The sequence below is a fragment of the Halichoerus grypus genome, chromosome 2, assembly GCF_964656455.1.
Source record: "Halichoerus grypus chromosome 2, mHalGry1.hap1.1, whole genome shotgun sequence".
In the NCBI taxonomy this organism is placed as follows: domain Eukaryota; kingdom Metazoa; phylum Chordata; class Mammalia; order Carnivora; family Phocidae; genus Halichoerus; species Halichoerus grypus.
In genome coordinates, this window is record NC_135713.1 from 187,877,958 (window position 1) to 187,901,634 (window position 23,677).

General features: G+C 41.3%; 1 protein-coding gene across 6 annotated transcripts in view; it reads left to right on the top strand.

The window, feature by feature from the left end:
* Nucleotides 1-23,677, top strand: part of WIPF2 (WAS/WASL interacting protein family member 2) — a 47,648-nt gene that overhangs the window by 2,424 nt on the left and 21,547 nt on the right. For 2 of the 6 annotated variants that reach the window (XM_036080013.2, XM_036080017.2), the window contains exon 2: nt 22,189-22,320. In XM_036080013.2, coding sequence (XP_035935906.2) covers nt 22,258-22,320 — 63 coding nt within the window. In that variant the 5' untranslated portion in view covers nt 22,189-22,257. Of the gene's footprint in view, nt 1-967; nt 1,195-11,100; nt 11,617-20,352; nt 21,594-22,188; nt 22,321-23,677 lie in introns of those variants that run through there. The other 4 variants (XM_036080014.2, XM_078065703.1, XM_078065704.1 and 1 more) reach the window with 4 other exon arrangements.

Here is a 23,677-nt window from a genome sequence, read left to right on the forward strand (position 1 = left end):
AGAAAGAGCATTTGGAGGCAAGTAAGTTATCAAATTTGAGAGCCAGGAATTGGCTTCTAACTTGCCATATAACATGGCAAAGTTATAAGAATTTAGAATGGCTATACTAAGTACTTGGTTCTACTTAGTAAATGTCCTTTTGTTTTTTAGGGGATGATTAGTTGAAGATAACTTTATCTCCAGTAGGTCTTGGGATGGATTATGAAGATCATTTCTTGCAGTCAATGGCAGTGGCCCTTGTAACATTGGAGATAACCCCAAAACAAATCGTCTGTCTGGTGGCCCTGGATACAGTTTCTTCCTGCCATCGTTAGCCCACACTATTCTGTTCCCCATATGCAGGTTTGGGAAACTTAACAGGTTCAGATTCAGAGGTTTTGACTCTGATCCAGGGCTTTGATTGTGGTAACAAACAGGATTATTTGGAGTTGTGTTTAATCTTGTCTCAGATATTTCTTTACTGAAGAATGTCTTGAAGTTTGGCAAATCTGTATATCTAAGGAATGTATATTGATTTCCGTGTCACCTTTCTTATAATTGGTTTTCAAAAAAATTTTTAGTTTTTTGAACTTTGTGGATTCAGATTAAGCTCCATTTAGATTTTGAGGCTCTCTGGTGAAAATAATTTGTTTTTAGTCAGTATTTATATTCAGTACAAATTCGTTGACCTACTTTATAAGCATATAAAAATGCTGAATTCAGTAATCCCTTTTTTCTCCCAATAATCCCTTCTTTTTTTTTTTAAGATTTTACTTATTTATTTGACAGGGAGAGACACAGTGAGAGAAGGAACACAAGCAGGGGGAGTGGGAGAGGAAGTAGCCTTCCCACTGAGCAGGGAGCCTGATGCAGGGCTCGATCCCAGGACCCTGAGATCATGACCCGAGCCGAAGGCAAATGCTTAACGACTGAGCCCCCCCCAGGTGCCCCTCCCAATAATCCTTTCTTTCTTTTTTTTTTTTTAAAGATTTTATTTATTTATTCATTAGAGACAGAGACAGAGAGAGGCAGAGGGAGAAGCAGGCTCCCAAGGAGCAGGGAGCCCAATGCGGAACTCGATCCCAGGACCCTGAGATCACGACCTGAGCCGAAGGCAGACGCTTAACCATCTGAGCCACCCAGGCGCCCTCAGTAATTCTTTCTATGAAAACATTCTCCATATGTCCAAATTGGGACAGTTAGTTGCAAAAAAAGGTGGGAATTTTCTTCTAAAGTGGTATAATCTAGTATGGGACAGGCTATCTGAGATTTGTGGATAAGTGAGTTTTCCTTCCGTCAACTTCTGCCTCCCAGTGCTCAGCTAGCAGTCAGGATCACAAAGTCGTTTAACCTCCATCACTGTCTTAGAAATAAGGATAGGACTGTCTTTAGCAAATTTTATTTATTTATTTATTGTTTAAGAAGCTTAATTTTATTTTTAGTAATCTCTACACCCAACGTGGGCTTGAACTCACAACCCTGAGATCAAGAGTTGTACACCCTTCCAGCTGAGCAGCCAGGTGCCCCTGGCAAATTTTATTTTTTAAGTAGATAATACATTCACATGGTTCAAAATTTGAAAATTAAAGAAGAATGTACACTGAATAGTCTGTCTTTTCTGCTTGTGTATTCATCAGTCCAGTTTATCTTCCCAGGGGCAGTTGATGTGTTCAGTTTCTTAAGATCCTTTCCAGAGATGACATACACATATAAAGCGTGTGTGTGTGTGTATCTTGCTTTTTCTTATAAACAAATGTAGCACGCTGTTAGTACTATCTGCATTTTTTTTTTTTTTAAGATTTTATTTATTTGACAGAGAGACACACAGCAAGAGCAGGAACACAAGCAGGGGGAGCGGGAGCGGGAGAAGCAGGCTTCCCGCCGAGCAGGGAACCCGATGCAAGGCTCGATCCTAGGACCCTGGGATCATGACCTGAGCCGAAGGCAGACGCTTAACTACTGAGCCACCCAGGCGCCCCAGTACTATCTGCATTTTTAAAAAACTTATTTTGGCAGTCATTCCATATAAGCAGTAAGGAGATTTTGGCACCTGCCCTATACTGGTAGACATTTTAAATATTTTCAGTCTTATGCTATTACCAATTATGCCCCAGTGAATAACCATATATATTTGGCTCTTAGCATGAGTGACTATATCTGTAGGGTAAATTATAAGTAGAATTGCCAAAGCTGATGTGTTTTTAGCCCTGTTACTCATTTATTTGCCAAGAACTTTTGAGCTCCTACCGTGTGACAAGCACTGTGCTTCATGAGTGAACAGAACTGACTCAGCCCTTGCACTCATGCAGCTGTATGGTCTGGTGGGGAAGACATCCGTTAAACAATAATTAATTACTGCTGCTGTAAATCCTGTGGAAACAGCTAATGGGAAGCCTAACCAGGTTGATGGAGAAACAGTGCAAAGAGGGAATGTCCTTAAGGAATTGACGTTTAAGGCTGAAACCTAAAGGATGAGGGGCAGACCAAAGAGTGTTGCAGATGGAGAGAAGGGCATAGGTGGAGGTCCTGAGGAGGGAAAGAACATGGCTGTTTTGAAGAATTGAAGGAAGTAAGTTCCAGTGTGTCTGAGCTTGGGGAGTGAGAAGCAGAGAGGTAGGAGGTAAGGCTTCAGGGATGTGAGGTCTCCAGAAAAACCACATAAATAACAGTGAATTTTGAGACCAGTCTTTACGGGAGAGATTTTTTTTTTAATTAGCATATAATGTATTATTGGTTTCAGGGGTACAGGCCTGTGGTTCATCAGTCTTAATACACAGCACTTACCACAACATACCCTCCCCAATGTCCATTACCCAGCCACTCCATCCCCCCACTCCCCTCCCCTCCAGCAACCCTCAGTTTGTTTCCTGAAATTAAGAATCTCTTATGGTCTGTAGGAAAGATTTTTTCTTTGTCAGTTTTTTTCACAGATACTGATTTACTAGTGTTGATGCTGAAATCATCAGTATTGTAAAGAAATCTGATGCCTGTACATAGAACATGTTTTCTGTAAGAACCTTTTTGGGGTGGCTGGGTGATGGACATTGGGGAGGGCATGTGCTATGGTGAGCGCTGTGAATTGTGTAAGACTGATGAATCACAGACCTGTACCCCTGAAACAATACGTTATATGTTAATTTAAAAAAAATGGAGAAAAAAAAACTTTTTTGGATAAAGGCTGTTCTTTTAGTCTTGATTTCTTTTAGGTCCAGCAAGCACCCAATCTTGTCAGATTATGGGGGATGATGGGATGGTTAGTTTCCCACACCTGCTATTTAGGAACAGAAAACCTATTTACTTCTTGAGAATATTGACTGTTTTTTGTAAGCCTCATAGGGCTAGAGAGCACAGATGTTCTCATTATGAACTGGTGAATATAATACTCTGTCGTACCCATCATCTAGGCCGTATGTCTTAACATGATGCATAATGCTTGTTGGATGTACAAATGAATCAGTAGCCCAACGGGTCATTATAACTCTGAATATATGAAAGCATTTTTATCTGCAAGTGTATTGACTTTTGTTCAGAAATCACAGTACTCTTGCTCAAAGCCCAGATGGTCCTGTTTGATTTAGTACCTTTCCTGTGTAATTGGATCAGCTTGTCCTGTTTTCATAAAGTAGAATCTTGGTTTAGCAGCCCAACACTAGTGAGCAAGGAATGAAAATGTGCAAATTTTTCTAGCATTTCAGCAAGAAGCGTCTGTGTATCTGATGGCTTAAGGGCATTAGAGCGGGAGAAGAGACTCCCCAACAATGAAAGTGACAGCTTTGTTATTAGATTATCTGTGGTGAGTTGGGACTTAATATATTATCTTTGAAATGAGGCGTGACACTTCTCTCCATGTGAAGTCTGGATCAACATTTTATGGAGCATCTGTTTAAGTTTTCTTTCAGGCCTTTTCTAATGGAGACTGTCATCACTGGATTTGCCTTCTGACTGTTCTCTGTATAGGCTTTTCCACTTGTCTGTCAGGGGTGTGTGGAATGAAGGCTGGCACATGGAAGCTGAGGCCTGGTCACATGAGACATGGCTACCCTACAGTGAGAAGAGCCGTTTTTTGTCATCAGTGACTAGGTTTCAGCCTCCCTTGTAAGCAGCCTTTTAATCTAATTAACAGTTTCTTTAAAACATTTTCTTAGAACTTCTAGAGATATTTTGACCACAGATGTTGGTTGTTTTTGTTTTTCAGTTAGTTGTGTTAAATCGAAAACAAAACCTAAAAAAGGAGCTAAGGTAGTTGATTTTAAGATCTGTCCTTCTGTTTTTGTGCCTACCTTGAAATTAATTTTGGTCATGATTTCTTTTTTTCTTTTTTTAAGATTTTTATTTATTTATTTGACAGAGAGAGACACAGCGAGAGAGGGAACACAAGCAGGGGGAGTGGGAGAGGGAGAAGCAGACCTCCTGCAGAGCAGGGAGCCCGACGCGGGGCTCGATCCCAGGACCCTGGGACCATGACCGGAGCTGAAGGCAGATGCTTAACGACTGAGCCACCCAGGTGCCCCTTGGTCATGATTTCTTATAGTGGCCTGGAAGTTCCTCACATATCTGACACGTGGTAGAGTAAACTCTGTGGTGGTGAACGTTGTTAGGTGACAACCAGGCTGTGGCAGAGATTAAGGTCACATTAGGCAGCCTGCTTTCATTAGAGTTGAATCCGAGACGCAGGTTCTAGAATTAAGCATAATGGCCTTTTAATTATTTTAGTTGGTTTGGGATTTTCTGCTGTTCTTAATTACACTGGTAACAGATCCATTACAGACCTTATGTTTTGAAATTTTGGTCAGTCTGAAGTTTGGTTTTGCTTAGTGTTAGGATTTTTTGGTTTTTAGTAATTAAATGTTTGGATTTTTTTTTTTTTTAAAGATTTTATTTATTTATTTGACAGACAGAGACACAGCGAGAGAAGGAACACAAGCAGGGGGAGCGGGAGAGGGAGAAGCAGGCTTCCCGTGGAGCAGGGAGCCCGATGCGGGGCTTGATCCCAGGACCCTGAGATCATGACCTAAGCTGAAGGCAGACGCTTAACGACTGAGCCACCCAGGCGCCCCTAAATGTTTGGATTTTTTAATTTTCATAGTAAGAATACATAATTTAAACATTCAGTAGTATAGAAGACTTACAATTAAAAGAACAGCTGCTCCATCTTTCCTTAATTGTCCTCAGTCACTTTTAATACTTCAGTGGTTTTTTTCTGATGCATATTATTTCCATATTTTTACATAGTATGCTTATACTATGCTTATACAGTATGCTTATACTGTTATTTCTTGTTTTTTCCAGTCTTAGATATTATCTGTTGAATTTCTACTATGGAAGATGATTTTGCATTTTTTTGAAGATTTTTTAAAAAGATTATGTATTTATTTTATATATAGCGAGAAAGTGTGCGCACGCATGTGCAAGCTGAGTGAGGTTGGGGGGAAGGGCAGAGGGAGAGTGGGAGAAGCAGACTACCCACTGAGCGTGGAGCTGAACACAGGGCTTGATCCCACGACCCCTGAGATCATGACCCAAGCTGAAATCAAGAGTGGGATGCCTGACTGAGCCACCCAGGTGCCCCAAAGGTTTTTTTTATTTTTAATCTCTACACCCAGTGTGAGGCTCAAACTTAACCCTGAGATCAAGAGTCACATGCTCTACCAACTGAGCCAGCCAGGTGCCTCTGATTTTGCATTCTTATACTACTACCTACCCTCAACCCTTCCTGCTATCCTCCTAATACAGTTTTGATTAAATCAATATTTTGTATGTTTTTATGTATCAGGGTTCAATCAGAAAAACAAACCATTCTTGATATTTCAAAGAGGATATTATATGCTTACAAAATCATTGGAAGGTCATGGGAACACCACCTTGCAGGGATTCCAAAGAAACTGCTACTATTAATAATCTTTGGTATCTTAAAAGCAGGCAATTTGTAGAATATTGGAAACTTGCAAAACCACATGTCTGTCATCTGTTAGAGGCCACACACCTGCTTATTGCTACTAGAAGAGCAATAATGGTACATACCTTTCTTACATCTTCTAGGTCTTGAATGAATGACTCTGTACTGATGGAATTTATTTATTTATTTATTTTTAAAGATTTTATTTATTTATTTGACAGAGAGAGAGTTAGCGAGAGCAGGAACACAAGCAGGGGGAGTGGGAGAGGGAGAAGCAGGCTTCCCGCCGAGCAGGGAGCCCAATGCGGGGCTCGATCCCAGGACCCCGGGATCATGACCTGAGCCGAAGGCAGACGCCCAACAGCTGAGCCACCCAGGCGCCCTGTACTGATGGAATTTAAACCACAACCCTGGGGCGCCTGGATGGCTCAGTCGTTAAGCATCTGCCTTAGGCTCGGGTCATGATCCCGGGGTCCTGGGATCGAGCCCCGCATCGGGCTCCCTGCTCGGCGGGAAGCCTGCTTCTCCCTCTCCCACTCTCCCTGCTTGTGTTGCCTCTCTCGCTGTGTCTCTCTCTCTCAAATAAATAAATAAAATCTTAAAAAAAAACAAACAAAACCACAACCCCATTGAAAGAGCATTCTGGGAAATGTAGTTCCCAGGTTTTCAGTCTCCCCTTCTGTCCACCATGAGCCAGAAAGAGGGTAGAGGTCAATGTAGCCTAAAGAAGAAAAATTGACGTCCAATATAATGACTGTCTGTACTGTGATTATACTGTATTTCCTTACACATTTTCCCTTTAAGTATAATAATCACCATTCTTTGTTTTTCTTTTTTTCTTCCTTCCTTCTGCTTGATTTATTGAGTACCAATCGCCGATTCATCCCTAAATTCTGACAAAGTATAAATCTCTTTTTAGTACAAATACTTTAGTGGACCCTCTTTCGGAGGCTTTATGAAAAAGGGTTCCAGGGGTGCCTGGGTGGCTCAGTCGTTAAGTGTCTGCCTTCGGCTCAGGTCATGATCTCAGGGTCCTGGGATCGAGCCCTGCATCGGGCTCCCTGCTTGGCGGGAAGCCTGCTTCTCCCTCTCCCACTCCCCCTGCTTGTGTTCCCTCTCTCGCTGTGTCTCTGTCAAATAAATAAATAAAATCTTAAAAAAAAAAAATTGCGTCTCTCCTTTAAAAAAAAAAAAGAAAAGAAAAAGGGTTCCATTGGAGGGGGTGCATTTTGGGGGGCCTTGCATGTTTCTGCCTGCACACTGGTTGGAAGTTTGACTAGATATAAAATGTTATATTGGAAATGGCATTTCTTTGGAAATTTTAAGCCTCGTTTTGTGATCTTCTAACTTTTAATAGTAGTATTGTGAAGTTTGATGTTACTCTGATTCTGGATTCTTTGTATGGAATTTGTTTTTTGTTTTTTTTTTAAAGATTTTATTTATTTGACAGAGAGAGACACTTTACGCTTAACGATTGAGTCACCCAGGCACCCCAGATTTCTGATTTTAGTAGGTCTGGATTAGGGCCCAGGCATGCGTGTGTGTGTGTGTGTGTGTGTGTGTGTGTGTGTGTGTGTGTTTTTAAAGATTTTATTTATTTATTTGACAGACACAGTGAGGGGGGAACACAAGCAGGGGGAGTGGGAGCCACCCAGGCACCCCTGGAATTTGTTTTTTCTTTGAAAGATTTTAGGGTGTTGTCTTTACCCCAGGTATTCTGAAATACAATGATATGTGACTGTGTACCTTTGTGTGACTATTCTAAAATTTACCATGCTTGGCATTCAGTGAGCTTTTTCAGTCTGAAGTGTATTTCGATCTGTCCTGGGAAATTTTCTTGTATTATATTTTTGATAATGTATTCTTTGATAGTTCTCTCCTTTGTCTTTCTGGGAACCCCTATTATCCAGATGGTGAAATTCCTACACTGGTCCTCTTAATTTTTTTTTCCTCGTGATTTTGTCTTTTTTTTTTTTTCTCATTCAGTTTTCAGATATTCTGAGTTTTTTCTTCCAGCTCTTCTCTTGTATTTTTAATATTTGCTATTGATGTTTTAAATTTCTGGGAGCTCTTTTTGTTCTCAGAATTTATATATAAGTATTTTTACATGTTGTTAGGAATTCTGTTTTGTTTACTTTGATTCCTGTCTTTCCTGTTAGAGATTTCCTTCAAATATCTGGTAATTTTTGGCTGTTTACTTTTGAGAGTGAGGCACTTACAAGCTCTGAGTATGGAGCCCTGGCTTATCAAGTGGTAGGCATCACTGTAGGTTGTATTGGCAGCTGATCGTTTTCCTTGGAGAGGACTCCTCTAGTCTCCTGCTAGAGAAGACAAGCCCAGCAGCAGGTGTTTTGGAGCCAAGTGGGGGAACAGAGCTGGGGAGGGGAAGAGGTCTCATTGTTGAGTAGATAGAGGTTCACTCAATCTCCCTATTTTCATTATGGTACTCTTGCCCTAGGCTGTAACTGCTCACTTGGTTCAGAGGCCCTCTGCCTGGCAGCATGGGCAAGGGAAAGAGGGGATCTCTTTCTTACATAGACTTTTAGTCAGTTCTCCTGTTCTAGCCCCTCCGACCCCACTTTGTTCAGAGGTACCAGGTGCCTTCAGTTTCTGAGCTTTTTCTGAGTTTTCTGTGGTGGGAATTCACTTTCTGCTGCAAGCGTTTAACTTTTTCCTTTCTGCGAGGTTAGTTGTCACTAGTGCATGTGCCTTCCAGCTTCCAAAATTTTGTTGACATCTTTCTGCTGTTGCATGCTTTTCCATTTTCTTTGTTTTTTAAGGCTTATGCGTTTAAAAACATCCCTTTGCTGTTATTTTAATGGTGTTTCATGAGGGAACACTGATAAATGCCTTCCACACATTTATGTTTAACCAGCATATTCATCAGCTTTTCCTTGCTGCTCTCCATTCAGTCACAATAGTGTTGGTGTAATTGAGTACTAATACTCCTTCAGAACATTGTTTTTCAGACTTCCCTAAGACCAAGAATTACTTAAGGTGCTTGTTGAATAATATATAGATCTCTCTGCTGGAAGATTTCTGATTTTTTTTTTTTTAAGATTTTATTTATTTATTTGACAGAAAGAGACACAGGGAGAGAGGGAACACAAGCAGGGGGAGTGGGAGAGGGAGAAGCAGACTTCCCGCTGAGCAGGGAGCCCGATGCGGGGCTCGATCCCAGGACCCTGGGATCATGATCTGAGCCAAAGGCAGACGCTTAACAACTGAGCCACCCAGGCGCCCCATGCGTGTGTGTTTTAAACAAATACCCTAAGATGGGTTTTATCTTCAGGCAAGTTTGGAAACTGTTTTAGAAGGGTCTTCTAAACCTTTATTACTTCCAAGTCTCTGAGGCAAACTTCTCAGGCTCCACCTAATATTGCTTTTGTATTCAGACTGTGTTTTAGTCTGTCTGGCATTGGTCTGGATTTCTAAATTAGAGTGTGTGTCCTTCATCTGGTTAACTCTCTTCTCTGGTGAAAAGCTGGCTGATGTTAATAACTTTGGCCTTGTGTGACTCCCATTTTTTTTAGCCAGCACTTCTAGACCCATTGCTTGGTTGCTTGGTTCCTGGCCTGTGTGGGTGGGGAGGAAGTATTAGTTATGAACATTGAGCTACTCTCTGCATCATTTCACTGTCCAAATCCAAGAATCTGTTAAATTTTTTTTGAAGTGGAAAATTGACTCAGGCTTTGAAAACAGATGTACTAATTATCTGCCTTGGATTTATGCAGCATCATTTTTGGAGATATTAAAAGCTGTGATTTGAAGTTTGTTTTTAACTTTGATAATATGAAAGGGCACATTCTCTTCTCCTTCTTGTATTATGGATTCCTAAGGCCCAGAAAAGAAAAATGGCTGTATCTTTTACTACCAGTCTGTAAGGCATCTGGAAATGAGGTGTTTGCAGCTGCTCCTTGGTTGCTATGAATTGCTTGGCAGTTAGGAACCAAATAGTACATGTCTTACAATGTTGTAGAGGCCAAGTGTAGGATCCTAGTTCTTAGTTCTTGGAAATCTTGTGGCTGTTACTAGCCAAAATATAGCCTGAGGAAGTCATGTTGGCTCTGACATGGAGCTGATTTACATTCTAAGATGAACAGCTCCATAGAAACAGCAAGTTCCTTTGAAACGGTTTTGGTGAGTGAAGTCACGAAAACAATGTGAAATCTAAAGTATTACTGTCTCACAGATTATTGATCACTGGCTGTGTTATGAAGCACTACTTTGAACTGTTACTGATTTACTGCAGTTGACTATTTCTGTACACCTTCCCCCACGTTTCCAGTACTGTAGTGTTTTCACGTTAACAGGATTTTCTCTTTGCTTTGAGGGGTGTAGTAGGGGCTGATGATGTTCGGTGCGGTGATTCCCTGATCTCTGTTTAGGATGATTTTCAGATATTTAATTTACAGTTTCTCTTGCATTAATTAATCTCTATCCATCTTTTTTTATGAAGCCATTCTTTGCAGCTGTGGTTATTTAATTGAACATAAGAGTAGACTTCTCATTGATTTGTCATCATTTTAGATAAGAGGACTTGGCTCCTGAGTATGTGGGAATAACCCATGGTATCTAATATTTACTACATCAAGTAGTATGTGACTAAGTAGACTTCTGAGTTTGTGTTTTTAGGGCTTTGTTTAATTAATTAATTTATTTGTTTATTTATTTTTAATTTATTTATTTGACAGAGACAGAGAGAGAACACAAGCAGGGGGAGCAGCAGAGGGAGAGGGAGAAGCAGGCACCCTGCTGAGCAGGGAGCCCGATTCGAGGCTGGATCCCAGGACACTGGGATCCTGACCTGAGCCAAAGGCAGACACTTAACCAACTGAGCCACCCAGGCCACCCTATTTATTTATTTTAAAGATTTTATTTATTTACTTGAGAGAGAGAGCACAGAGGGAGAAGGAGAAGCAGACCCCCGCTGAGCAGGGAGCCCAATGTGGGGCTTGATCCCAGGACCCTGGGATCATGACCCGAGCCAAAGGTAGACACTTAACTGACTGAGCCACCCAGGTGTCCCTATTTCTAGGGTTTTAAACAAACCTAGGTCAAGAGGAGTGTCACATTAGGAGGAAAAGCTGCATCGTTGGGATGTGTACTTAATGTTTCTTATTAGAGAAATTATATTGAAAGGATTTCATCATACAGTTACATATCTTTATTCTACGTCTTTCCTTTTCTCTTTCAGGCTTGTGTGCTGCTTTTAACAGTGAAAAATCATTGATGTGGAGAGTAAAACATTCAGGTTTAGTTGTAGGAGTTGTAGGGTTTTCAGTTTAAATATTCATGGTGCATATGTGATTTTTTTTTTTTATTACTTGTTTTGGATCAATCAGATTTGCTGCATAGTTGAATTTCCATGATGGAAAATGCCTGCAGTTGGAAAAATGATTTTTTCCCCTTCGTGGAGTAACCTTGGAGTTTTAATTAATTCCATCTCTATGCATGACAGAAATCTGTTTCACCGGAGGTTTGACTGAATTGAATTTCAAGGGGAAGGTAGCACCTTCTCCATTGAGAGAAGAGGGCTGTGGATTATTTTTAAAACTATATAAAGCTTTTTTTGCACGGGTTAGGGGAAGGGTGGTAAGGTATCTGTAACATGAAAGTTATTCTAGTCTGTTTCTTTTTATTTAGAGAAACCAAAATGTTTTAGTGGAAGCCCTCCACTATATTCTGTCCTAGAACACAGAAAGGCGTGTTCATAATTCTGTGTTGACATCCGTTCCCACGTAAGTATAGGAACCTGTTTGGCTCCTGCTGTTTGTTAGTCTCCTGGAGTGAGTGGCATGTGAGTACTCTTAGGTAGCTCCTGGCACTTCTCCCATGTTGGGGTTCTTTGGTTTGGGAACTGGATGCCATTGTGTTTACTGTGGTAATGAACTCCTACCTTGCCATGCTGTACTGCTTTTCAGGAGCAAAATTGAAGGGCAGGTGGATAGGCAGACATTATCATCAGGTGATTTTTAACCCTGGAAGGCTTCCAGTTAGTATCTGGGTCCCTAGCTGTGCTTAAACCAAGCGATCAAGTACAGTCTGTGGGATTAATGAGATAACTGATGGAACTTGTTTACTTTGGGCAGGGAACTGTTAGTTGGTTTAAACTTCTTTGGTATAGGCATATTGGATGGAGAAGGATACTAGTTTTAAGGGATTTGGAGAATGGCCTGTAAGGTCTCAGATTTCATCTTCTACCACTCTTGTCTGTACTGTGTTCTAGCTACCCTGGCTTTCTTACTAGTTCTCTGACATGTCAAGCTCGTTCCCATCTTGGGCTTTTTACTTGCTGTTTTTTAATTCTTGGAGTGCTCTTCCCCCAGATGTTCATAGGGGTTGCTCTGCTCATGGAGAGACTTCTTTGTGGAGAGCCAGCCCCCCTCCCTGCAACCCTATCTAAGAGAACATTCCTCCATACTCCTACTTTCACCCTTCATGATTCTTTTTTTTTTTTTCATTCTTTTTATCAGTAACTGAGATACGAGATTTTATTTGTTTTCTTGTTTATCTCTTCCACTAGAATGTAAGCCCTAGGATTGTAGAAACTTGTTCAGCCTCTAGAACTGGGTTTATCAACCTCAGCATTATTGACATTTTGGACTAGATGATTCTTTGTTGTGGGGGGCTGTCCTAGGAATTATAGAATGTTTTCTATCCACTAGAGGCCAGTAACACCCCCTAGTCATGATAATCAAAAATGTCTCTAGACATTGCCGAATGTCTCCTGGGAGACAGAATCATTCCCCATAGAACCATTGTTATACAACAATGCTTTGGCACCTAGTGGAGAAATATTTATTGAATGGATTAAGTGATGGGTGCTCAATAAATATTCACTGGATGATAAATTCATGAATGAATGAATTCAGCAAGTTAAAAACGTTTGGAGCACTAAACCAAGCACATAGCCTCCTTGTTTCTTCCTTTTCTCTTTTTCTTTTTTTAGATTTTATTTGTCAGAACACATGCTTGCACAAGCAGGGGGAGCGGCAGGCAGAGGGAGAAGGAGAAGCAGGCTTCCCCGTTGAGCAAAGAACCTGATGTGGGGATTGATCCCAGGACCCTGGGATCATGACCTGAGCCTAAGGCAGACACTTAACCGACTGAGCCATCCAGGCGCCCCTCATTTTGAACTTGTTTGATGTGAATGTTTCTAGGGTTTGTTGTGTGGTTATGAACATTTGATTCATTAATGGGTTTTAATGTCTATGCTTGGAAAGTCTTGCCACCCCACCTACCTGGATTATTGAACCCACATTAGGCAAGGCTATAGTTCCTTCTGGCTGGGATTAAAGTACACCAAACACAAACCCCATTTTGCATTGTGACTTTCTTCGTTCCAAAGCAACTGATTTTCTATTTCTGCCAAACATTTATGTTCCATCTCTGATACTATTAGATTTATTTTGATTTGAACTGTTGAATCAGAATTCCATTGAGGGGAATGTCTAGAATCTTTCCTCTTGAAGACACAGCTCTCTTCTTTAGATTATCTGGAGACGAGTAGGCAGAGTTATTGGTCTTTCAGAGAGGATCTTGAAATGTCTCTTTCATCTGTCTCTCTGTTTCTTTAATTTTATTTATTTATTTATTTATTTATTTATTTATTTATTTATTTTAAGAGAGTGGGGGGGAGAAGGGGGCAGAGGGAGAGGGAGAAGCAGACTCCCCACTGAGCGGGGAGCCCAATGTGGGCCTCCATCCCAGGACCTTGGAATCACAACCTGAGCCGAAGGCAGACATTTAACCAACTGAGCCAGCCAGGTGTCCCTTCTCTGTTTCTTTATATTGGGGAGAGGTTTAATAAGATATTAAAGACTTGAACATGGGGGCACCTGGCTGGCTTAGCTGGTGGAGCCCTCAACTCTTGATCTCGGGTTGTGAGTTTGAGCCCCACGTTGGGTGTAGAGATTACTTAAAAATAAAATCTTAAAAAATAAAAAATTGAACATGTATTTAAGAAAGGAGAGAGGGGTGCCTGGGTGGCTCAGTCAGTTAAGCATCTGCTTTCCGCTCAGGTCATGATCCCAGCGTCTTTTGATCGAGCCCCACATTGGGCTCTCTGCTCAGCAGGGAGTCTGCTTCTCCCTTTCCCCCTCCCCCAACTCATGCTTGTGCTCTCTCGTTTTCTGAAATAAATAAATAAAATCTTTAAGAAAGAAAGAGAGGGGGGCACCTAGCTGGCTCAGTCGGTAGAGCATGTGACTCTTGATCTCTGGGTCATGAGTTTGAGCCCCATGTTGGGCATAGAGAGTACTTAAAAAAGGGGGGGGGGATTTTCTTATTGACATCCCAAATTCATATTCATATAACTGATTCCTGTAAGGTAAAACTAAGGCCTTTGAGACGTTGCTGAGGGAGGGAGCCTACTTTTTAAGGTCAGTTTTTTTCCTCCCCTATGGGATTTTGTTGGGTACTTCAATACAAAACTGTAATTTACTTGGTAACAAAGCTGAGATGAAAGGAAAGTGCTGTTACCTAAGGTCTCTTAGCATGAAAGTAGATAGCATTTAGACTTAAAATTAAAATTTTTTTTTTCTTTTAAAAATAACTTGCAATTGAAACTTGAGTTTTATAATAGCAGAATGCCATTTGAATAAAGGCCCCAAATGGTAGTGGTAACTAGAATACTTTTGAGATAATTTTAAATATATGAAAAAAGCAACAAGTAAATTGGATTCTTCCTTTATCAAATGTGAAAGGTCAGCGTCTTTGTACTTGGGAAGTCTCCTACTCCTAAAATGTAGGAATACATATTTGGAATGAAATGTTAGGAAATTGAATAGAAAAATAGGTTTTGTCTTTTAAGGAATAGAAGAGAGTGCTTTTTAAAAGTGCATTGCTTGAGTTTTATGAAGACTTATCTCTGAATTCTGTGATAAATTTGACATCAGGAAGATTTGAAATAATGCTCTCTGATCTTGATTTCAAAGAAACTGACTCCTGAGGATGTGAATAGCTTATTCTATCACGGTTTCTAAGATAGAAGGGCTTAAAAAGGTAATGAGAATTGGTGTGTTGCTGAGCTGGAGGCAGCCTCACAATATTTCTGAAAATCAAGGACTCTGAAGAACACAGATGGTGAGGTTTGTAGTTCTAATTTAAAAGATCAGAAAGGAAATACTTAAAATTCTGGAAAGAACCCTTTTTTTTCTTCTTAGGTTTAATCTCAGGAATGTTACTTTTTTTTTTTTAAGAGATTTTATTTATTTATTTGACAGAGAGAGAGGGAACACAAGCTGGGGGAGTGGGAGAGGGAGAAGCAGGCTTCCTGCCGATGTGGGGCTCAACCCCAGGACCCCGGGATCATGACCTGAGCCGAAGGCAGACGCCTAATGACTGAGCCACCCAGGCGCCCCAGGAATGTTACTTTTTAAAAAATTGCAGTACACAGTGCTTCCAGAAGGACTGAATTTGTCCTTTGATTAAAAGTAGTTGGTCGGGGTGCCTGGGTGGCTCAGTCAGTGGGCCGTCTGCCTTTGGCTCAGGTCATGATCTCCAGGTCCTGGGATCAAGTCCCACATCAGGCTCCCTGCTCAGTGGGGAGTCTGCTTGTCCCTTTCCCTCTGCCTCTCCCCTCCACTTGTGCTCTCTCTCTCAAATGAATAATGAATAAATAAAATCTTTTTTTTTTTTTTAAGATTTTATTTATTTATTTGACAGAGACACAGCGAGAGAGGGAACACAAGCAGGGGGAGTAGAGGAGGGAGAAGCTGGCTTCCCGCCAAGCAGGGAGCCCGATGCGGGGCTCGATCCCAGGACCCTGGGACCATGACCTGAGCCGAAGGCAGATGCTTACGACTGAGCCACCCAGGCGCCCCTAAATAAAATCTTTTTATAAAAATAAATAAAAGTAGTGGGTCACTAAAATTTGTCATTCTGTGGGGCACCTGGGTGGCTCAGTTGGTTATGTGTCTGACTCTTGATATCAGCTCAGGTCTTGATCTCAGGGTTGTGAGTTCAAGCCCTGCATTGGGCTCCATGCAGGGCATGGAGCCTACTTAAAAAAAATTGTCATTCTGTTATAAAACTTTATGAAGGGTTTTTGGTTCACTTGTTTTTAACTAAAGATAGTTCTCAAAGCAGACCCTCTGCTTTGGTTTAGTGATTGTATCAATATTAAATTAGTTTGAATAAAGCTTTTGGGGATTTTCAGGGGAGGGAATGTTGTATTAACGTGAATTTACTTAAGTTGGGCTGCTCTTGGGAAACATAGAAAGAGCTGTTTGTATTCTAGTAATAAAATAGAAATTTGGGGTGGGTTGAATTTTCATTTGGGGAAAATAGTAGGAAATTGCTACACCAAACCAGTTTCCATTGCAAATGTTTTTTGGGGTGATTAGTGAAATAGCAGGGGATCAGAAGATCTAGATTTGAGTCCTAAATCTGCAGTTTACTACAGAATGATCTTGGGCAGGTGCCCTTAGATCAGTCTTTCTCTCTAGTGTGCATGCATGCGATTGCTCCCACTTCTGGAGCTTTAGTGTCCTCGCCTGTAAAATGGGAAGCAGTGATACTCGACCATAGTGTATCATTGCATACTCAGTGTCAATAATAGGAGCATGTCACTCATGCAGTCTTTGTGGAGGCAGAAGAAAGGTTGAGAAGCACTGCTGGTTGTCAGCACAAAAGCCTGTCTCTTGATGAAGGTGATTTTTTTTTTTTAGTGGGTCTATTTTGAAATTGGAGTTTGAATTGAGCCTATTTTAAGAAGGCATCTGTAACTGTGTATTATATTAGTGGTCTTTTCCAGTGGATTGCTTTAAAAAAAAAGATTTGCCTTGCTAGAGAATTACTGTTTTGCCTTATAAACGGTGCTCACTGTTAGGCATAAGGTTGTTCCTCTAAGTGATTTCTTACTTTGTAGCGTGTAGGTTGGATTACCTGTGGATATGAAAAGAATTAGGGACTTGTCTGAGTCTCTTTTCCCGATCATTCTAGGAGACCGTTTCAGTCCTGGCAATGGCAAAGGTAGGTAGAACTGGAAACTCAGAAAAGGCAGGAACTGAGGTGACTGGAATTAGTTGAAAATGTTTGTTTCTGAATAGATTATTATTATTTCCTATTGTTTTCTGCTAGCTTTTTATTTTTTATTTTTAAAGATTTTATTTGAGGGGCGCCTGAGTGGCTCAGTCATTAAGCATCTGCCTTCGGCTCGGGTCGTGATCCCAGAGTCCTGGGATCGAGCCCCGCGTCGGGCTCCCTGCTCCGCGGGAAGCCTGCTTCTCCCTCTCCCGCTCCCTCTGCTTGTGTTCCCTCTTTCGCTGTGTCTCTGTCAAATAAATAAATAAAATAAAGTAAAAATAAAGATTTTATTTGGGAGAGAGAGAGGGAGCGCATGAGTAGTGGAGAAGGGAGAGAGGGAGAGGGACAAGCAGACTCCCCACCGAGTGCGGAACCCGACACAGGTCTTGATCCCAGGACCCTGAGATCATGACCTGAGCCGAAGTCAGATGCTTGACCAACTGAGCTACCCAGGTGCTTTTTAAAAAAATGCTTTGGGGGAACTGTCAGAGTGAACCCAGAGAATTCAAACAGAAGAAAGTGTTTTTCTCTATATCTTCCTTTTATTTTAAATTTGCATGCCCCCCCCATTATAGATGGATCATGAGGATTTACTGTTTTGATCAATTTTTATTTATTTTTTAAGATTTTATTTATTTGAGGGGCACCTGGGTGGCTTAGTCGTTAAGCGTCTGCCTTCAGCTCAGGTCATGATCCCAGAGTCCTGGGATCGAGCCCCGCATCAGGCTTCCTGCTCGGCGGGAGGCCTGCTTCTCCCTCTCCCACTCTCCCTGCTTGTGTTCCCTCTCTCGCTGTGTCTCTCTCTGTCAAATAAATAAAATCTTAAAAAAAAAAAAAAAAAGATTTTATTAGACCATAAGGGGGGGAGCGCGCAACAGGAGAGGGAGAAGCAGGGCTCAGTCCCAGGACCCTGAGATATGACCTGAGTCGAAGGCAGACACTTAACCGACTGAGCCACCCACGTGCCCCGATTTTGATCAGTTTTTAAAGTCTAGTATGTTAGATCCCTGGCAAAGAAAAACTAGACTTAGCTTTGAAACCAGACATCAGAAGGTGTTTTCCCTTGAAGGATGGTCAGCTGCTCAATTCTTGAAGTGAGTTCAGACACCATGCCCCATGGGAACCATTTAGCCAAAGTCTAGTTGTCCAAAGTGTACTGTCCAGTTCTTTGTGATTGGAGCAGAAAGCTCTGTTGGGCATCCAGCCTGTAGTGGCATTATTGGAAGGGTTAAGATTGTGAAGACCTTCACAGTCATGTTTCTGATCAAATTCTACCCCCCTCTAAAGGTTCTTGGTTTTTAGAACCTTTGGAATATTTGCCCTTTTCTTTCATCATTGAGAAAGTGTTTAAATGGTTTTGAGAGCATTGAGGGAAATGTTTAAGTGGTTACTCCTTTATTCACAGGGAAATTGTGATCACCTGTGTCAAGAGTTCAGAACCAAACATCCTCAGTGGATTGCCATGCTGGTTTGATCTTTTAGGCTTGGCTTGGTGCACATGGTCTCTCATCTGTGCTAGGGGCTACCCCTGAGATTTCCTGTGTCCTAATCTCATTAATCACTGTGCTTGGAAGCAGTTCTTCCCTGGATTAATTCGTGAAGTTGATTACCGTGTCTTGAACCTTTCTTGTCATCTGTAAGTTGTATTCCCAGTGATAATGTTATTTTGGCTTTGATTTGGGGGGGGGAGCAAGAAGTGGGATTTCCTTGGAACAGCTTTTTGGGTGAATTATTGTTCTTGAGTTTTAGTTTTATTTTTGCCCCCCACTTTAATGTCTTAGGGCAAGACTTTTCCCTGGTTTGTCTCATTTGTAAAGTGCGGATCACTTACAGACTGTAACAGGAGGACAGCTGTATAGTTTTTTTTGTGACCTGATAAGTAGCTAAATTCTCACATGGTATTTATGCTCTGATCAGATTCCAAGGATGTGACTATATTGGGAGTCAGTAAACTATGGCCCACAAATCAGATCTGGTCCATAGTCTGTTTTAATAATGCCCATGAACCATGAATGGTTTTTACATTTTTAAAACGTAAAAATGTAGGGTTTTTTTTTTTTTTTTTTTTTTAATTTTTATGTGTCTGACAGAGACGCAGCGAGAGAGAGAACACAAGCAGGGGGAGTGGGAGAGGGAGAAGCAGGCTTCCCGCCAAGCAGGGAGCCCGATGCGGGGCTCCATCCCAGGACCCTGGGATTATGACCTGAGCCGAAGGCAGACACTTAACGACTGAGCCACCCAGGCACCCCTAAAAATGTAGTTTTAAAATGTAAAAATCAAGAGGATGAGAAGACAGGCCACACACTGGGAGAAAATATTTGCAAAAGACACATCTGATAAAGGACTGTTATCCAAAACAGACAAAGAATTCTTAAAACTCAACAATTAGAAAACAACCATATTGAAAACTGTGCAAAAGACCTAAACAGACACCTCACTGAAGAAAATATACAGAGGGGGAGTAAGCATATGAAAAGAAGTTCAACTTCATATGTCATCAGAGAACTGAAAAATTAGAACAGTGAAATTGCACTACTACAGACCTATTAGAATGGCCAAAATCTAAAACACTGAGAGCACCAAATGCTGACGAGGATGTGCAGCAGCAGGAACTCTCCTTCATTGCTGGTGGGAATGCAAAGCGGTACAACCACTTGGAAGACAATTTGGCAGTTTATTATACAATGTAACTCTTTACCATAGGATCTGGCAATCACAGTCAGTGGTATTTACTCAAATGAGCCAAAATTTATGTCCCCACAAAAACCTGCACAATATTTATAACAGCTTTATTTATAATTAGTTAAAACTTGGAAGCAACCAGGATGTCTTTCAGTAGGTGAATGGATAAACAAACTGTTGTACATCCAAACAATGGAATATTATTCAGCACTAAAAAGAAAAGAGCTATCAAGTCATGAAAAGACATGGAGGAAACTTAATGAGTATTACTAATTGAAAGAAGCCAATCTGAAGAAGGCTACATACTATATGATTCCAACTGTATGACATTCTGGAAAAGACAAAACTATGGAAACAGTAAAAAGGACCAGTGGTTGGGGGAAAGGAGGGATAAATAGGCAGACACAGATTTTTAGGGCAGTGAAACTACTCTGTATGATGCTACAATGTGTGTAGTTGTCATTATACATTTGTCCAAATATATAAAATATAGGTTGCCAATATCTAATCAACAATTTTATTTTAAAGGAGATATTTCAAAATATAAAGGTTATCAAAAAGTTGAATATTTATAGTTACATCATGGGCTACTATTAACAGTGTAGAGCATAGAATACGTAAGACTTTGAATAGGAACTCTATGAAGTATAATAAACAGCAAGGCTATATGTCACTGTTTTGCCACTCTACAATGGCAACTGTACAATGTCTGTGACCTGGAGAGTCTTTCTTTTTTCTGTATCCAGAAACCACCAGGGGTAGAAACTTGGCCTCCTGCACAGGCCACTCACTGCTCCACCTCTGTTCGCAGGTACTGGGTACAGTCTGAGATTTTTTTAGTTGAGCGAAGTTTAATCTTTCTGAACACATAGGACATGTGCTTTCAGTGTTTAACATGATCTTAAATTCTGAGTGTAGAGCAGGGAAGTCGCAGTGTGGACACAGTCCAGTCATCCTTCAACATGTGTTGACCTGTCGCAATGCAATATGGGATGTTATTTTTACATCCAGGGCAGAGGAGTTCACACTCTGGGAGAAAAAATTCACAGAATGGACACAGGGTTGTAGCCTCTTCTGTCTCGGATGTATCAGGTCTCCTGACCATGGGCTCGATCTTCTTTTTGTATTTGGCATCTATTTTGTTGTGGTACTCAGGCCTCATCAACATGGCTGCAAAGCTGAAAGCAGAGTTCTTGAGGCCTTCTCAGTGACACTCGATCACCATGGACGTCAGGATTGGCACAATGTGTGACGGAAACTTGCTGATGTTGGCCACCCGAATAAGCATACGTGCCCCTTTCATATGATCTCCATTTTTAACATGAATCTTCACTAGTATAGAAGATGCTGAATCATATGTGCAGAATCATGAGGTTGGTGGCCATCTCAGAGGGAATTTTGATCTGGGATTTAAGTCCTGCATACATGCTAAAGAGAAGGCCGTGAGCATTCTGATAGTTTCCGGCAGACTGCTGTTCTCTGGCAATGATGATGGTGGTCCAGGCGGTCTCTCGGTATTGCTTCAGGGCCATGTACAAGCGGAACAGGTACTTGGCATCCTTAGGCATGGCATCACTCTCTGCCATCAGATGGTCTATCGGCAGACTGGTCAGCAGTTCATCTTTGGCCTGACCAACAGTTTCAGTTGCCATTTCTGTTGCCGTATTATCTTCTGAACTTGGACATTTGAGGAAATGTTTAAGTGCTCGTGAATATTGGCCACACAGCAAGAAGAATTTTCCAGCCTGAAAATGTCTTTTTTCTCCTTTAAAATAGAAGGCGATGCTTTGATAGTCTTCATTAGTAGTATCTTCAGAACCAATAATGTCTGCATAGGTTTCCATTTTGTTGTGCTGCTGAGCCAGCATGAAAGCTTCATTATTACATATGGACATAACAAGAAACTGGATGGCAGACCCGTGGTCACCCAACTGTAGAAAAAAACCTGGCTACCATTTTGTCGCCATCCAGAGACTGGATCTCTCTGACTTTGGGTGGTAATGAGGTATGATTGTATCAAATGTCCAACTGCAGGATGTAGAGAGTGGGGGAGACCGTGTGTGTGTGTGTGTGTGTGTGTGTGTGTGTGTGTGTAGGGGAAACAGGAGTAGATGGGTTCTCTCTGTACTTTTCTGCTCAATTTTGCTGTGAACCTGAAACTGCTCTAAAAAATAAAGCCTTATTATTTAAAAAATGTCAAAATAAAGAATAAAATGTGACAGAGACCATATGTGGCCTGTAAAGCCTAAAATATTAATTTTTTTTTTTTTTTAGGGAGAGGGAGAGGGGCAGAGGGAGAGAACCTTAAGCAGGCTCCACACCCAGCACAGAGCCTAATGCGGGGCTCGATCTCACGACCCTGAGATCATGACCTGAGCCAAAATCCAGAGTCAGACTGAGCCCCCCCAGGTGCCCCACTCTTAGTATTTATTATCTGGCCTTTTACAAAAAAAGTTTACCAAGCCCTGGACTCTCACAGAGGAACTAGGGGATGAGGTGCTTAGTTTCTCTCTCATGTCATGCCCAGTCCCCTAATTCTCCTGGGTACTCAGTGTCTCTGATGGCAGAGTTGTTCTCATTGAATTTACATTTCATTGCAGGTATATGAGTGACCTAAAGCTGCAAATTAAAACGGAGAGAAAGCAGTGCCAACTGCGAGCAGGGCAAGGATGCCAATTCCTCCACCCCCTCCACCGCCCCCTGGTCCTCCTCCACCGCCCACTTCTAATCAGGTAGGTAATCTCTCCACCTGGGTCTCTCAGAACCTTTATGGATACTTAGGGCTTCCTGGTGTAAGGCATACTCTACTCAAAGATATGTGATGTAGAAAGATAGAGAATAGCTAAGTGAAGTCTGCCTTCATCAACTAGTTCTGATTTCTGAGAGATCCTCTTAGTACTGTAATGGCTTATCTTGTTTTCTTTTCCTGGTTCAGTCTAAATGGAGATTTGGACAGGTCACATCACAGTAGGAACTTGTCTTTTGCCCCTAAAACTATTTGTTCTATAAAGGTCAGTACAGCATTTCTCTGGCATCATTGAGGAAAGGAATGGCAACTCCTAGTGGTTGTTTCTTGCTACTATTCATCTCCTCTTCTACTCCAAACAGTTCATCCTAAAGCCAAGTCCATCAAGTCTATCAGCCCATCAAAAAAGAAAGGAATTTCTGGAAAATAGTATTAAGAAGACTTAAAGGTTTGATAATGGGAGGACAAAAAGCAGTGTGGTTTCTGAACCAAGTAGGCAACCGCTTTTACTATATGTGGATTGTGATATCTGGTGTCACATGAGAAAGAAGCAACCTGGGTGCTCTGTCTCATTTTTTTTTTGAGTTTTTATTTTTGTTTTATTTTATTTTTTAATTTTTAAAAAGGTATTATTATTTTGAGAGAGAGAGTAGGGAGGGGGCAGAAGGAGGGAGAGAATCTCAAGCAGACTCCAAGGTGAGCACAGAGCCCGACATGGGGCTCGATCTCACGACCCTGAAGATCATGTCCTGAGCCAAAATCAAGAGTTGGACAGTTAACTGACTGAGCCACCCAGGCGCCCCTTAAGATTTTATTTCTAAGTAATGTCTACATTGAACTCACACCCCTGAGATCAAGAATTGCATGCTCTACTGACTGAAACAACCAGGTGTCCCTGCTTTATTCAATTTTGTAAAATTTAGAAGCGAAAGGAACTTAGGGAATGAATACCTTGGGGGGGGGGGTTGTTATATAACAGATGAGAAATAGTGCCCTAAAGTGTCAGTGTATGTGTGTGTTAGGTATTTAACAGATGAGAAGTACTGCCTTAAAGAGGAAAAGTGATTTGCGTAGCTAATTTATTTTAGAACTAGGACTAGAGTTAGGTCTGCCAACTTGTTTTTTTCCATAAGTTCTTGTTTTTAGACATTTTGTTTGAGGATATGTATGAACCCCCTTTCTGGATGAAATTTTACATGGAAGTCTAATAAGTGAAGTAGATAAAAGCAGAGCTGCTCTGGTTATAGTGGGATTCAAGGACCCAGAATATATCCTTGGCTCTCTGTAACCTCTTGGATTACTGCCCTGCATCGTGCTGTCTTAGTCATTTACTCAATAGCCTT